The 17,118-nt window shown below is 43.0% G+C and overlaps 1 protein-coding gene across 7 annotated transcripts in view; it reads right to left on the bottom strand.

The window, feature by feature from the left end:
• The window catches only part of GLIPR1 (GLI pathogenesis related 1), a 38,805-nt gene that overhangs the window by 5,048 nt on the left and 16,639 nt on the right, over positions 1–17,118 (bottom strand). For 5 of the 7 annotated variants that reach the window (XM_082351736.1, XM_082351739.1, XM_082351737.1 and 2 more), the window contains 3 exons: positions 12,214–12,484; positions 11,167–11,412; positions 2,052–2,164 (listed from right to left, as the gene is read on the bottom strand). In XM_082351736.1, the coding sequence (XP_082207862.1) occupies positions 2,052–2,164; positions 11,167–11,412; positions 12,214–12,387 (533 nt within the window). In that variant the 5' untranslated portion in view covers positions 12,388–12,484. Of the gene's footprint in view, positions 1–2,051; positions 2,165–11,166; positions 11,413–12,213; positions 12,488–13,434; positions 13,473–17,118 lie in introns of those variants that run through there. The other 2 variants (XM_082351733.1, XM_082351738.1) reach the window with 2 other exon arrangements.

Below are 17,118 nucleotides of genomic sequence, written 5' to 3'. Positions count from 1 at the left end.
ACTTCTAGGGAAGTAGAATTCATCTTGGGAGAAACATGCTACTGGAAAGGCCTGACTTGTCTAGATGGGAATGATTAGGACAAAGATATCTACAGTCTCCCAAGGTAATAGAAATAAAAGCAAAAATAAACAAATGAGACCTAATCAAACTTACAAGCTTTTGCGCAACAAAGGAAATCATAGACAAACGAAAAAACCTATGGACTGGGAGAAAATATTTGTAAATGATGCAACCGACGAAGGGAAGTTCATACAACTCAATAACAAGAAAAACAAAAAGAAAACCCAAAAAATGGGCAGAAGATCTAAATTGACATTTCTCCAAAGAACACATGGAGATGGCCAATAGGCACATGAAAAGATGCTCAGATCACTATTAGAGAAATGCAAACCAAAACTACAATGAGGTATCACCTCACACCGCTCAGAATGGCCATCCTCAAAAAGTCTACAAATAACAAATGCTGGAGAGGGTGTGGAGGAAGGGGAACCCTCCAACAGTGAGGGTTTACATTCCCTCCCTGGGAATGTAAATTGGTGCAGCCACTATGGAAAACAGTATGGAGGGTCCTCAAAAAACTAAAAAGAGAGTTGCTATATTATCCAGCAATCCCACTCCTGGGCATATATGTGGACAAAACTATAATTCGAAAAGATAACATGCACCCTAATGTTCATTGCAGCACTATTTACAATAGCCAGGACATGGAAACAACCTAAATGTCCATCTACGATGAATGGATAAAGAAGATGGAAGATGTGGTGTATATATATATATATATATATATATATATATATATATATGGAATACTTCTCAGCCATAAAAGAAGAATGAAATAATGCCATTTGCAGCAACATGGAGGGACCTAGAGATTATCAAACTAAGTGAAGTAAGAAAGAGAAAGACAAATACCATATACTATCACTTGTATTTGGAATCTAAAATATGACACAAACAAACTTACCTACAAAACAGAAACAGACTCAGAGAACAGACTTGTGGTTGCCAAGAGCCGGTGGGGACGTCAGGGAGGGAAGGAGTGGGAGTCTGGGATTAGCAGATGCAAACTATTACATACGTGTATAGCTGAATCACTTTGCTGTACACCAGAAACTAATACAACACTGTAAATCAACTACACTTCAATAAAATAAAAACACAGAAAGACAAAGGGACCTAAAGTATTCTGCCCAATAAAGAAGTAGGAAGTTTTAGTTTCCCCTGGTTGCCTGTCAGGGCCTCAGTTGTCTCATCTGCAAAGCAGGAGTAATAGTAGAACTTACAGACTTTTCATGAAGGTTAAATAAGTTTTACATATGCGAAGCACTTAGAACTGTGCTTAGTACATAGTAAACTTTATACAAACGTTATGGCATTGTTTTTAATTATTGTAATCATGTTTAAAACTTCAATGCCATGGAAAATGCTCATATGTAATTTTAAGTAAAAAATAGAAAACGTGTATTTCCATTATCTCAGTTTTCTAAGTATGTGTATGATGCATAAGCACACATATATAAGTTTAAAGGAATTTGGGGGAGAATGTCACGTGTCTTCCCATTTTCCAAAGGGAGAAAAATGATGTCTGTTTCAAAACCAAAACTGTCAAAAGTAAATGAAATAAGTTATATAAATTGAGAAATTCAATTCAGAGTGGGTTTTTGTTCTGGTTTGAAAAGTTTTTAATAAGTTAATAAATGCAATGGAATATTACTCTTCCCATCTTGTGGTGTTATTACAATATCCAATTAATCTATGTCCCTGAAAACATTTTAGTCCTCCTACTCTTAAAAATGTTCGTGTGTGTGTGTTTATGTAGTGTTTATAAAGGTGTACACACAGACACACAAACACAAACACACATACAAAGAAAAACGTATCAGAATGTAAATGGAGTAGATCTCTGGGCAGAGGAATTAAGGGTAACGTTAATTTTCTCTTTTACACTTTCTTTATTACCCAGATTTATTTTCTATGATGAAGATAAATACTTCTAAAATAGGTTTTTGTTTTTTGTTTTTCCCAGAAAGAGGTTAATTTGGGCACTTACCCTGGTCCATAGTTGCATATAAAATGTGCTCCATTGCGAAGAGTTTCAAAGCCAGAAACTCGAGGACAAAACTGTACTGCACAGCCAACTTTGAAACTAGCTGCCCAAACAATCTGAAAGAAAATACGGATTGTTAAGAAGAGAGAGATACTAAAATGAACACTTGAGTATGATTAGGCCTTTGTAAACACAGTGAGGCATATTAACTCTACTTAGGTAAAGCAGTTACCACCAGGGAAGTTTTAGGTAGTCAGAATTTCGTTGGAAATTGTGTGTGTACAAGGTGTGTGTGTACAAGGTGTGTGTGTAGAAGGTGTGTGTGTGTGTGTGTGTGAAATAAACATAAATAATAACTAATTTTGACAGCTAGTACAATGAAGAAATAAAACAGGCTAACAGGATAGAGAGTGACTGCTGGGGAGGAAGAGGGCTGCTTTCACTTGGGTGTGCAGGGAAGGTGTCTCGAGTGTGGAGGCGGCATTTGAGGTGAGGCCTGAATGATGAAGAGGCAGCGCTCAAAACGTGCCGAAGACCAACTGATGGAGGAAGAGCATCCGTGCAGAGGGAGCCCTTGGGGCAAAGGCCCTGGCGTGGAGTCTGCTTGCGTGCAAGAGAGGCAGAAAGAAGGCAAGCAGAGGGGCTTCCCTGGTGGCACAGTGGTTAAGGATCCGCCTGCCAATGCAGAGCACTCGGGTTCAAGCCCTGGTCCGGGAAGATCCCACATGCCGTGGAGCAACTAAGCCCGTGTGCCGCAACTACTGAGCCTGCGCGCTAGAGCCCATGAGCCACAACTACGGAGCCCGTGTGCCACAACTACTGGAGCCCGCACACCTAGAGCCCGTGAGCCACAACTACTGAAGCCCGCGAGCCTAGAGCCCGTGCTCCGCAACAAGAGAAGCCACCGCAATGAGAAGCCCGCGCGCCACAACAAAGAGTAGCCCCTGCTCGCCGCAACTCGAGAAAGCCTGCGCGCAGCAATGAAGACCCAACACAGCCATAAATAAATAAATAAATAAATAAATAAATAAATAAATAAATAAAGGCAAGTGGAGCTGGGACCCAGGAGTGGGGGAGAATCACAGGCAATGAGGTCAGAGACAGAGGAGCAGCCCATGGAGAATCTTGTAGTGGAGGGAGGGAGAGTCCGTTTTTCAGGTCTTAGGAAGGTCACTTTGGTTGTTAAACTAGATGGACTGAGAAGAACAAGGGTGAAGAGAGGGAGGGAATTCGGGAGACTGCTTCACTGGTACTGGACAGAGCAGATGGTGATTCTCACTTCGGTGATGGTAGTGGGGTTCCCTAGAATTGACCAGGTTCATGGTTCAGCTTAGGGGTAAAGCTGAAAGAATTTGCTTTTGGTTTGAGGGTGGGGTAAGAAGGAAAGAGAAAAATCAAGTTAATATTTGGGTCTGAACAACATTTGCTGAGACGGGGAAAATGAGGGAAGGAGGAAGTGGGTGGGAACACAGACAAGGGGTTCTGTTCAGTTCCTGCTACTCTTGAGATGCCCGTCAGACGACCATCTGCAGGTCAGAGGATGGAGCATGGCTCGAGACACAAACCTGGAAGACGTGGGAATGGATTAGATCATGTAGGCAAAGATAATAGATAAACAACTAAATGAGAGCATGGGATAAAGAAAAAAAAAACAGCCAGCAAAATATTGAAAAGGAGTGGCTGGTGGCATAGGAGGGAAGCCAGGAACAGGGCCAGCTTCTGGGAGAGGGATGTGCTGTCCCCCTGGACCCCATGATCAGAAGGGCCCCATACTTGGTTTAATTCAGTGCTGTCACGCATTTTAGCACTTTCAGTGGCACTTTCCCCATGATTTTTGAACAAGGGGATCCACGTTTTCATTTTGTATTAGGCCACACAGATTACACGGCTCATCCTAACTGAGACTGTTGGCTGTAATAGAAGGCTGAAGAAAAAAGTATTTAAAGTATTTAAAAAATCTAGTATGTGGATTTAAGCCAGCAATTAAATGCACTCCTTTTTACAGTGATACGAAATTGAATTTTAAATTATTTTTAGCAACTCTGTGACTAGTTGTACCAAATACAGGGAGATGGAAAGGTGAATGAGCTGGAGCCAGTGGGTGCCTTCACAAAATGTAGAGAGAAGCAGTCAAGAAACCATTATGCGAGGGTTTTGAGCTCTGTGAAGGGGAAGCAGAGGGTGCTCAGGGAGTTTACAGCAGGGATCCTGCTCTGAGTTAGTGAGGCCGGTGCTGAAAGTGAGCTGGTCTGGGAGCCCAGAGAAGATTCCCAGCAGGGGGCACACCTGTGTGAACCAACCCCGAGGTGGGAAAGACTCACAGAACTGAGACAAGGCCAGTGTGTCTGCTGAAAAAGGTCAAATTTACTCAAAAAGAAAGAAAATAATCAATTAAGAAGAGCTCTCTGGGGAGAGAGTGTAGAGTAGGGGAAGAGGATTAGGATGGAGGCAGCTCCTCCAAGGCCTGTGGATGGAGTAGGAGGTGGGGGAGGAGCTAGGGAGGGGTGGGCAGTGTCAGGGGGGCTGGGACACTTTGCATTCTGTCCTCCTCCTTGTGTGACAACTGGGGAGGAGCTGGGGAGGCAGCTACTGGTCTCCCACAGAGGATCAGTGCTCTCCTTTGGTGAAGGACGGCCCTCCCTGGTTGAGGTGGGGTGTCTCCCTTCCCATCTCACATCCTAGAATCCCCTGCAGGGAACTCCAACCAAGTAAATCAGGCCTCTGTCTCCCCGAGAGCACCTAGTTTTATGGCCATTCATTCTCAGGTTTGATGCTTGTACTTTAATTTCCCAATCATTTTTGTATTTATTTTTAAATTTCTTCATTTCTATTCACTGCATCTCAAAGTGACTTCCTCTGGGGTGCTTTGTTTAAAATGCAGATTTCTGGGCCCATCTCAGTCCTACTGCATAAGAGTCACTGGAATTGTCTTTGAAATCTGTATTTTTTAAGAATTGAGATATAACTGACTACAAAATCATATTAGTTGCAGGTGTACAATGTAATCAATGATCCAGTATTTGTATATATTACAAAATGGTCACCACAATATCTAGTTAACACCTATCACTACACATGATTATGTGAACTTTTAAGATATACTCTTAGCAATTTTCAAATACATAATACCGTATTGTTGACTATGGTCACCATGCTGTACGTTACATCCCCAGGACTTATTTGTCTTATAACTGGAAGTTTGTACCTTTTAACCACGTTCACCCATTTCACTCATCCCCCACCTCTGGCAACCACCAATCTGTTTTCTAAGAGTTTGTTTTATTTTTTAAGATTCCACACATAAATGAGATCATATGGTATTTGTCTCTCTCTGTCTGACTTACTTCACTTAGCATAATACCTGTAGATCTATCCATGCTAATGACAGGACTTCCTTAAGGAAAAGGTAGTATATTTATATACACACACATACACACAGGTACACACACACACAGATTGGAACATTATTCAGCCAAAAAGTTTCTCTAGTTTAACAAGTTCCTCAGGTGATTCTTATGCATGCTAACTGGCCATGTTGGGAGTACGGTCGCCTGAGTCAATCATTTTATATTTTGATCCTTTGGTCTTTGAGCACTTTCCTCCAGTGTTGTATCTCAAGTCTCAAGTATTCTTAATCTTTGGGTTCCTCCACACACACTTAATGCTTTATGCTATTTCTTTTATTCTACTTTCTTTTACATTTCTGATCTTTTTTCCAAGACAGTGCAAATGTTAGTTACCATTCATCTTGTGTTTTAGTCGGGCTCTCTTTAAATCAGGTTGTAATTAACACAGAGACCATCCTTTTTAGGTTATGAATTTTGACAAAAGCATGTAGTTGTGCAGCCGCCACCATATTCAATATCTAGAACATTTCCCCAAAAGCTCCCTTGTGCCCCTTTGTGGTCAGCTCCCACCCCCGGCCCCTGGCAATCACTAATCTATTTCCTGTCTTTGTGGTTTTGCTTTTTCCAGAATGTTATATAAATGGAATCAGTTTAAATGTAACTTTTTCAATCTGGCTTCTTTCACTAAGCATAAGCATTTGAGATTCACTCATGTTGTTGAATTCATTACTAGTCACTCTCCTTTTCATTGCCAAGTAATATTTATTGCATGGATGTATCAGCTTATTTATCCATTCAAGTTGGCCTCTTTTTAATAGCTTCACGGGCATTCAGGTTCTGGGTTCAACTCTGTGGGCTCTGGGGTTGCAAAGACCAAGTTTATATTCCAGCTCAGCCACCCACTGTGTGACCTTGGCCTCAGCGTCCTCGTCTATTAAATGAGGGCAACACCACCTACTCCAGAGGCTTATTTTGACATTTTAAATGGACTAATAAGAAAGTGATTAGAACAGCTTATGGAACATAGCAAGCTCTCAGCAGATGTTCATGTTTTATTCTCTTATGACTAATATTCTTTTGCTTTAAAACTTCTGAAACTTTTTTTTAATCAGGCAGATTCCTGTTGCATGTTTTCATTTTTTAATATGGTAAACAAAAATAATTTAAAAATATTAAGAGCTACTCATTGAGAATTTTCCTAGTGGCAGGGTAGTGTTCAGCATGTTACATGCGACATGTTTAACCTCATAACAAATCAATAAATACATACTGCCCCAATTTTTCCTAGATGAGGAGTGGAACCTAATGCTACTTGACCACAAAGTGCTGTGAGGACAGTCCACGCCCTAAGCAAGATGCTTCCAGAGTGCTTTCCTTTTTAGCAGAATCAGGAACCTATACCTAACAAAAACATTGCATCTGGGGAACCCAACCCAGTGGGGGCAGGCATGTCTCTTCCTTCTAGCTAACAACCCCTTTACACCATCTTCCCCTTTCAATTCTCAGTATGAGTCCATCTGACTCATTATCAGTAATATGCAACATGTACAAAATCAGCTAGACAAACAGTGAAACATCGCACACTTCCGTTGGTTCTGGGCGGGTGTAAAAATAAAAATTTCAGCGGGTGGGGATAAAAAGAAATGAGGTCAATAGTGCCATCTAGTGGGCATTCTTAGCACTATCAAACCTGAGCTGCTGCCCACCCAGCTACTTTAAAAATATTTCGTTAGTTATTTGGCTGCACCGGGTCTCAGTTGTGGCACGCGGGATCTTTTAGTCACGGTACGTGGGATCTAGTTCCCTGAGCAGGTTAATTTCCAGCATGAATTTAAAATGGTCCCCTGCATTGGGAGCGTGGAGTCTTAGCCACTGGACCACCAGAGGAGTCTGCCGCCCAGCTATTTAAGTCAAACTATTCCCAAACTTTACAAAGATGAACTGTCGGCAACAAAATATCTAACCTAAATAATCTTCCATGTTAATACACCAGAATTCTTCCACAATTTAAATCTCTAGTGAAGACAGAACTAAAGTGTTGAATTAACATGTCAAGAAATATCACACTTTCATGAAGTAATAATGCATCTGGGGACTTCCCTGGTGGTGCAGTGGTTAAGAATCCGTCTGCCAATGCAGGGGACATGGGTTCGATTTCTGGCCTGGGAAGATCCCACATGCCGCGGAGCAACTAAGCCCGTGAGCCACACCTAGAGCCTGCGCGCCACAACTACTGAAGCCTGTGCGCCACAACTAGTGAAGCCTGTGCGCCACAACTACTAAGCCCACACACCCCGACTACTGAAGCCCGTGCGCTCTAGGGCCCACGTGCTGCAACTACAGCGCCCGGGTGCTGCAACTACTGAAGCTCGCGCACCTAGAGGCCGTGCTCCACAACAAGATAAGCCACCGCAATGAGAAGCCCGCGCACCACAATGAAGAGTAGCCCCCCCACCTCGCCGCAACTAAAGAAAGCCCGCGCACAGCAACGAAGACCCAACGCAGCCAAAAAATAAATAAATAATGCATCTGAATCTATTGTCTTTACTCTGTACAACCACTGCTCACTGGCCAAAATCTGAAAATAGCTTGCTTTTTATTAACAATTAAGATGAGGGTAAGTGGGAAGTTATAAATACCCACTTGAGGTAATTTCCAGCATGAATTTAAAACGGCAACTGAGTAATCTTGGACCTCCCAGCAAGATTTCTTGCAAGGATAAAAACAGGAAGTCTTCAACCAAGCTGTCAGAGCCTTCTTCCAATTGATGGAAAAATAGCTCATGGAAGAAATCTAAACTTTGTTCAATGACTACTAAATACTAGTACTTTACTAGATAAGCAACGTATCTTATACCTGAATCCCAACTCTTCCTCTTACTAGCTAAATGACACTGGGATAACAACATCTTGACCCCTCTGAGCCTGTTTATTCATCTATGGATAATAGCATCTCTTAGAGGTGTGTGGTGAGAGTTGAATGAGATCTTAAATGTAGAGAGCTAAGTACCACATTCACTTAAAAGGTAGTTGCTGGTGCTGCATCTTCCCAGACCCAGGGGGGCCCTGGACATCCTCTCCATCATTTGAGTTGGGGGTAGACTGTAGTGGCCTCTTAAAGAGAACAGGTTAGGATCACTCACTTTGGGCTCTGCTACCTGTCTGAGAGGAACTGGATTTTAGGAAATGTTTTCTTATGTCCCAAATATTAGCCCTCTTTTTTTTTCCCCTAGATGCAAGAGGAAGATTTACAAGTAAGCTGTTAATTTGGGGAGGGCCATCTCTGAGATCTCAGGCCTCTATGACATATAATGAAGTTTCCTCCTCTTGTTTTGACTTCCTGGAATGATGGACATGAAGTGTCTTTTAACTTGCAGGGTTTAGGAGATTGTTGTCAATTTAACAGTCTTTGGATCACTGTGTATTTGGTGGGTTAAGCTGCTTGCCATTCTTCTGAAATGCCAAGTTCATTTGTACACATTGTACATCTTCTACACCTTGTTAATTTTGCCTGGAGTTCTTTTTACATTCCTTTTCATTTGACAAACTCTCACTCAGTTTAAGAACCAACTTATATGTCTCCTGCTGTATGAACAAGTCCTGTGTCTCCATACCTCCCTTTGGCCAGGTCAGTTGCTCTGTCCCCATTGCTCCCATGGCACCTTGTCAGTTTCTCCGAGCTGCACTAGCTATACGCTATAATACATCCACTTACACACGTCTCTTCCAAATAAAAGTCACCTCCTAAGGGTCAGGGGCCATTCCCAGCTGCGTCCCTCATTCCCTGCCCCACAAGCCATTTCTCCTCCCTCTCACTTCTCTGTGATTGTACTCCCCAGTAAAATCTTAGCACGTAAGCTATGATCTCAGGCTCTGTTTTTTCAGGAGTCTGGACTAAAACGCATGACCTGTACCTTACAAAGTGCCTAGAATAGGGGAGAAGCTTAAACACCGACTGAGTGAGAGTCAGCACCTTCAGACTGACAATTACTTCTGGAGATTAACACCACAGTGCATAATGGCACCAGATACCATTTGTAGGCACTCTGGATTTAGCTTTCTTGCCCTTTAGGATTTGTGGGAATCCAATGAAATTTATTTTCTGGTTAAGTTTATTTGTTAATATAAACCAAAATTGATGGTTTATTGGGCAAGTCTAGGGGAGACCTTACTTATATTTCCAAGAAAGGGACCGAGAGGCTACTGATGATTTGATAGCTCCTCCTTGATTACAATAACCTTAAGGTGAAAATTTCACTGAAATCAACCCTTTCCCTCTCATTATAACAATTTCCTATAACTGTGCCAAACATGTTTCACCTATACCACCACCAGTGAGGTCAGAATCTTTATAAGGCTGAACTATATTGAGAGTTTTTCTACCAACATTTTGCTCTTTAAAAACACCTAATATTCCAAGTTAACTGGCTTGTTAGAAATGCTTTTGCCCTCAGACGTCATTTCAACAATTTTTTTTTTTTATAAATTTTATTTATTTATTTATTTATTTATGGCTGTGTTGGGTCTTCGTTTCTGTGCGAGGGCTTTCTCTAGTTGTGGTGAGCGGGGGCCACTCTTCATCGCGGCGCGCGGGCCCCTCACTGTCGTGGCCTCTCTTGTTGCGGAGCACAGGCTCCAGACGCGCAGGCTCAGTAGTTGTGGCTCACGGGCCCAGTTGCTCCGCGGCATGTGGGATCTTCCCGGACCAAGGCTCGAACCCGTGTCCCCTGCATTGGCAGGCGGATTCTCAACCACTGCACCACCAGGGAAGCCCCAACAATTTTTTTCTACATTAAAACCAGTCAAACATAGGTTCACTACCTTTAGTTACTGGTTTGACAAGGACTGCCAGGAAATAAAATAAATAAAATGGGGCCAATATAGGGAGGCAGTATATTAAGAAGATTATAGAAGACTTTTCCTAGGGATTTGTTTCCACCATGTTGCAAATGTGAGTTAGAGTTAGGAAGCCAAAACCAACTTAAATTAAAAAAAAAAAAAAAAAGAAAAAATCTCATCGAGACGCTCTGAATGTGGCTATTGAGACTAATACTGTAGATGTGGGTGCAGGGTAGCTACAGGATTATTTGTACAAATTTATATGTTGACCTCTCCACTGGGTCTGGCACTTTTTTTTTTTCCTCTTTATGTGGCACATCATAGATTCTTAGTCCATGTTTGAAAGACTAAGAGGATATGGAAGCATCAACTATTATTACCACAATTTTTTTTTCTTTTGGCCACACTGCGCAGCATGCGGATCTTCCAGGACCAGGGATCGAACCCGTGCCCCCCTGCAGTGGAAGCGCGGAGTCTTAACTACTGGACCACCAGGGAGGTCCCCTTCAATTCTTATTGATGCTTCTGTCTGACAGGCTTATTTCTCCCAGTTTTATAGTCCCAGAACAACTGACTCAAATTTCCTAGAGAACTCGTACCTGGAATAAATCCGTTCACTCATAAGGTCCTTTGATTGCTCACAAGTGGAACAAAATACCATGGGAAGACAGGTGTGATCAAAATTATTCAAAGGCTGTGCAGATTGGTGGGCCTCACATTTTACCTATGTCCAGGTAACTACACTCTTCAAGCACTATCTCCTCTGGTATTGGAGTCTGTCCCATTTATTTATTTTTAAAGTAAGCCTGTAACCCCTACTCTCTCATATTTACAGGGACACTAGCTTACTCTATATTTTTCTTAACACCAGATTCCAGTTTTCTCCTCACCCTTGAAATGACGGCTTCAAGAGAATATAAGGCAGATACTTACCTGAGTATAATGGCCACAGACCTTGTCACATTTCTGAGTCTTGAAGTCATAGTACTGAATTTCGTTGTACCAGTCTGTGACGGCTGAAGACACAGAAAAGAGGGACAGAGACCCAGTCCAGAGGTTTTCTCCCAGCGAAGTGAAATTTGGGTGCAGCTTGTGGGGTGGCTTCAGCTGTGTGTTGTGTGCAAACTGACAGTTTCTTGCCCATGCTTTTGCAATTCGGGCTAGTACTGGGTCCCAAGTCTGCAGAAATAAATATGAAACACTAGGAGGGTCAAGAATGGAACTTGTTACCCAACGCTGTAACCGCAGTGAGCAAAGTGGGAATTTGCATGGGAGGTGACGTGCAATGTCCAGAATGGAGAAGGACCACAAACATGTAGGTCCTCCATATGAGAAGGATCATATTATGGTCTTCAAGTTTTGACTAGGGTTAGTGGGAGACATGATAATCTAGTTTCGAGGAATTTAGAATCAAAGTGAGTGACACAGAACAACATTTCACTGAAGGTCTATTATGTTGCCAAATAACATATGCTGGTTTCACATATTTTCTGTAATTTCATACCTACGGTAGCCCCTATCGTAAGAAGCTCAGAAACGTTAAAAACCAGGCCAAAGCCACAGACCTAGGATTCAAACCCAAGCCTGACTGAATCAGAATCCTAGCCTTTCCCCCAGACGCCCTGCGGCCTTCCTGAGAAAGTCAGTACTCTGCCGGCAACAAAAAAAGTCAACTTAGAGACAAAAAGTGAAACCAAAAAAACCTCATAAAAATTAACAGGCAAAAAAGAAACATAAATTGCACCTGAGGACGTGTGCAAAGGACGTGTCCAAAAAGAGAAGTAAAACATACTTGCTTTATAACAAGAATTGAGTAGGCAGAGCGAAACTGGGTTCGTTTTGATCGCAGGTGGTGAATTTAAAGCACACCTTCATCACCGCGAGAGCACTGGTCAGGATTAGCAAGGATTCACCACCAAAATCAATCCACATTCGTTGTTTTTGACTGACTTCTGCCACAAGCGCTCATGTTTTTCTTACCATGTACAGCATATCACTGGCTTTTGGAGTCACTTCTGATCGGAACTTGTTGTGCATTCGAACACAGTCTTTGATGAAACCTTCATTTTCGATATCTGGCAAAGTATTTGCTGGAGAGGAAGAACCGGAGACCACAGAGAGCATGCAGGCTGTCACAGCAAGTGTGACTCGCATGCTCAGACTGTCTGGCGTGGAGCCCCGGAGGCTGGAATCCAGAGGCACTGCAGGTCCCGAGGGTGGGTGAGCCAGTTTTACAAAGCACAGTCGACTTCTGCTTTGAGAAAACGGAAAGCAGAACATGAGTTCATCACAAGTGTGAAGAAAAGGGTTTCTCCATATATGGTTTGCAGCTCGTTTTGTGCCCTTAACCCTGTCTTTTCGGTGGTTCTCAGTGACACAGCACCTATTACAACGTGGATTTTTACGAGGCTACATCAGACTTTCTTTTGAGTTGGGGGATGTTTCCAAAGGAAGTTCTGGAATCTCCAGAAATAATAGTCCCAATTTTTACTGAGGTTCTGGTGGTTAAACAAAAACATCTCTTATTTCAATAAAGGTCTTGCCAAATACTTTTTAAAAACATTTTTTTTGGAGTCCCATCAGCACACCGTGGTTAGAATATCTGGTTAACATCATTGCTCGACCTAGAATTCATTCACAATGCTGAATGTGATGGGGTTGAGTCGATTTTGTCCATTCCCCTCCCCCAAATGAAAAAAACAGTTACGTAAACTTCTGGAGGCAGCTGGCTACTGCTGCCAGTGGGTTCCTAATTTTGCAACCTTTGCTAAACCTCTGTGTGTGCTCTTCTCCTAGATCACAACACAGAGCCTATTTCCTGGCCCTTCAGAGGCATTAATCTCCTTTGAAGCTTTAATATAAGCTTTGTCCACACTCCAAATTCTTGGCTTACCTAATTTTTTTTTTTTAAATTTATTTATTGATTTTATTTTTGGCTGTGTTGGGTCGTCGTTTCTGTGTGAGGGCTTTCTCTAGTTGCAGCAAGCGGGGGCCACTCTTCATCGCGGTGCGCGGGCCTCTCACTATCGCGGCCTCTTGTTGCAGAGCACAGGCTCCAGACGCGCAGGCTCAGTAGTTGTGGCTCACGGGCCCAGTTGCTCCGCGGCATGTGGGATCTTCCCAGACCAGGGCTCGAACCCGTGTCCCCGGCATTGGCAGGCAGATTCTCAACCACTGCACCACCAGGGAAGCCCGGCTTACCTAATTTTGACAAACCTGTTCATCTATACTGCCATGAAAATAACGGGACTGCTGCAGGCATTCTAGGACAATCTTCTGCTTCTCAAGATACGTCCCTGTAGCGTGTTTCTCATGCCAGTTAGCTCCTGCGGCATTAGGTGTGCCCCATGCTTCTGTGCGGTGGCTGCAGCTGCCGCCTTGATTGACAAAGCCAATTAGGCATGTTAGGCTCCCCTATTCATCTCTGTGTTCCCCAGGCGGTGTCAGCTATTCTACAAGTTCAAAGGATACAGCAACTCTCTACACGGTGACAGGCCACTTATGAGCTGACTTTCTCATCATCTTACGTCGTTGTAACCCTTTGAATCCAGCTACTTTACCACCCCTCCCTGATGGAGAGCCCCGCTGTATCACACATGATTGCCTTGCAGCCGTAGAAATGGTCTCAAAGCCACGAGAGGCTCTCTCAGACACCCCTTTAGGTAACCCAGACTGACTTCTATTTTGTGATGGCTCCTGTCAATGAAATTTCTTGGGAAACATAACTGGTTATGCTGCAGTTTCCCCTCATGGGACTCCTGATGCTCGTTCTGATGCCACAGTAAAATCAGCCCAAGTTGCTGAGCTCATAGCTCTTACTAGAGCTTGTACCTTAGCAGAAGGGAAAACTGCCGCTATTTACACAGATTCCAGATGTGCTTTTGGAGTCTGCCTTGCTGTTGGCACAATTTGCAGATCCCGTGGCCTCTTAACTTCTGCAGGTAATCTTATTGCTAATGACCATATAGCAGCTGCCTTATTACAAGATATTCACCTCCCTTCTAAAACTGCTGTTGTTCATTGTTCAGCCCATACCAAGGAAATGCTATATCTTTAGGAAATGATCAGGCTGACAGAGTTGCTAAAATCCAGCTCAAAATGGACACCCTTATTCCTTCTCTACCGAATTTTTAAACTTGCCTTTATTCTTGACTGATTTTATCAACTGTTAAGCAAATGCCCCGCAGTCTGAAAAAGGCAAATGGGTGCAATAAGGGTGCTAAACAATTACCAGGTGGATACATCAGGTCAAATGGACTTCCTATAGACCCCTTTCCTTTAACCTTTTGGCTTATATCCCATCAAGTTGGGATATATGTGCAGATGGGGGAGAATTAAGGGACTACAAGACAATTGGTTTTGCCCTGGCATCCATAAAATTTCTGACCAAAGTATTTCCCTGTGCACTACTTGTAAATCTCCCCAAATTTCTGGGAAATACCTGGGATACCCCAAGAAATCCTCCAAGGCCCACATTCCCCTTTGTGGCACTCCAAATGAATTTTATAGATTTCCCCCCAACTTTAGGCTATTCTCACTGTTTGGCTGTTGTCTACATGTTTCGTGGGTGGACTGAATCCTATTGGACTAGACGTGCCTCAACCACAACAGTGGTAAAGACATTAATAACTGAGGTTATTCCTCACTTTGGCATTCCTTTATGGATTGAATCAGATCAAGGAACTCATTTTACAACATAAAGCACTTGCTTGCAAAAACTCTGGGGTACTCATTACAATTTCAGACCCCATATCATTCTCAATCCTCAGGGAAAGTGGAATGTAAAAATCTAGACATAAGAAAACTTTAGGAAAGATCTGTCAAGAAACTGGACTTAAATGGCCAGAAGCTTTGCCCTTGGCCCTTATAAAGATCCAGAATACTCCAAGTAGGAGAGATGGACTGACCCCTTTCGAAATGGTCTTTTGATACCCAATGTCCATTGGTATTTCTAAACCTTCCGTTCCTGGGTTAAGTGAAGATTATAGGAACTTAAGTGAACAACCTGATGATATGACTAGCTAGACACAACAACAAATGTACTTGAAGCAGGTAAAAGGGTCTTGGCTTCCACCAACTGATAAGCCTCGCCATTGTTTCGACCAGGAGACCAAGTGTACCTCAAGGTCTTTAGAAGAAAACATGTGCTGTCACCTCCCTGGGAAGGACCTTATGAGGTACTGCCAACCACCTACACTGTCGTCAAAAGGAAAATCCTCCTGGATCCATGCAAGCCATGCCAGTATAGGCCCAGAACATCCCTCTCAAGACAAGTGGGAGACAGATCCCCCAGGTGACTTTTAAAGATTTGCAGGGCCAATTCCCAGGCCCCAGAAGCAGCCAGCATCATGAAGTAGACAGCTTTTCCCAAGATCACAGATCAAGAAGCCTCACTTTCACCTATCTCCCTTTCCCCACTTTTAAGACTCCCTATACACACACATTAAAAAGAAAAAACAAAAAAACCCCACTTTTTCTTATTAACAAATCCTTTCTCTGCATTTATTAATCATTTATTAGAAGGCTAGCTGGAGAGTGCTTGTCTCTTGCTATCTTATTTCTCCTCTAAGTCTCCACTCTGGGCTCGTTTTCAACCTGTGTTTTGTTCTTACTAACCCTCCCTTACCCCCTTATGCTAATTTACCAAACCCTGGCCACGCTAACTCAGCCTGACTGTTGATTATGTCAACATCTGGATAGTGCAAAAGAGCCTGAACTAGTCTTGGTTCCTGCTGATGTGAACGTGGTGGGCTAAGTACGTAAGACGGATGAGCGGCAGGGTATGATATCCGTGACGAGAAAATCATCACTCTGCATCTTGTTTTAGTGAGTCATTTGGGCCCCAGAAAAAAATCTGTAGAAGCCCAAAGACTGTCCCTTACCCAGATAAATAGGTGAAAATTTTTCCCTTTGCATTAAAAGCAAACATGACACTGGACCTTTCTTGGGTGACATACCAGGACAATATTGCAAATCAAATTCTGTGGTTTGGTTCCACAGGTGACATCTTTAAACCTCTCAAGGAAATTGCAAATGACTCTAGCACCACCATTTTGGGAACAAATGTCTGCCAAATCACCACATGTTCCGGATGTCTCAGAAGTCACCCTTGTACAATTTAGGATACTGCAGCTGCCCCCATGATTAAGCTGCCCCAAACCACAAACTATATACGGGTGGATCAAAAATCTGGACTTACTTTGGTTAGGTGACAGAAATAAGCTTTACAGCTGCCAAAACCAGACAACGGATCTCCTATATCAGCTATTTTGCAATCTGTTTCACTCTCACATGTTGACAGGAGAATGGAGGTGTTTGGACACTACAGCACCACTGGCAAAAGTCATGGAATACCCCAGACCCTGGGAATTACAGCTTCCATTCTAACCTTGTCTGTAAACCACTCTAGTCTTTTTATTTTATGTGACAACCAAATGTATAAAGGGTTCCTGACTAAATGGTCAGGACCATGTGGATTTGGATACCAGTCTCCTTCTGTCACCAAATACTCCACCCTAAATGCCAGCCAAATTACAAACATGAGTTCCTTTGTTCGTAAAGTTGTGCCACATAAACATGCTTGCCGAGAGATCACAGGGAATCTGCTGCGTATCGCAATCCCAATGTCTTTTCAGCACTGAGGGTCTTATTCCCAAGCTTTAAAGATTATGAATTGGAAAAAGCAATCTCTCTGCAGTAATGGAAGAAGAGTTCAACACTGCTATGCAAACCCTGAAAATACTCCAATCAGAAGTTAATAGCTTAGGGCTTCCCTGGTGGCGCCGTGGTTGAGAGTCTGCCTGCCGGTGCAGGCGACACGGGTTCAGGCCCTGGTCTGGGACGATCCCACATGCCGCGGAGCGGCTGCGCCTGTGAGCCACAACT

Source organism: Balaenoptera borealis, assembly GCF_965194805.1.
Source record: "Balaenoptera borealis genome assembly, chromosome: 13".
Taxonomy (NCBI): Eukaryota; Metazoa; Chordata; class Mammalia; order Artiodactyla; family Balaenopteridae; genus Balaenoptera; species Balaenoptera borealis.
Note: the sequence above shows the minus strand (reverse complement) of the source record. Positions and strands in the feature narration are given on the sequence as shown.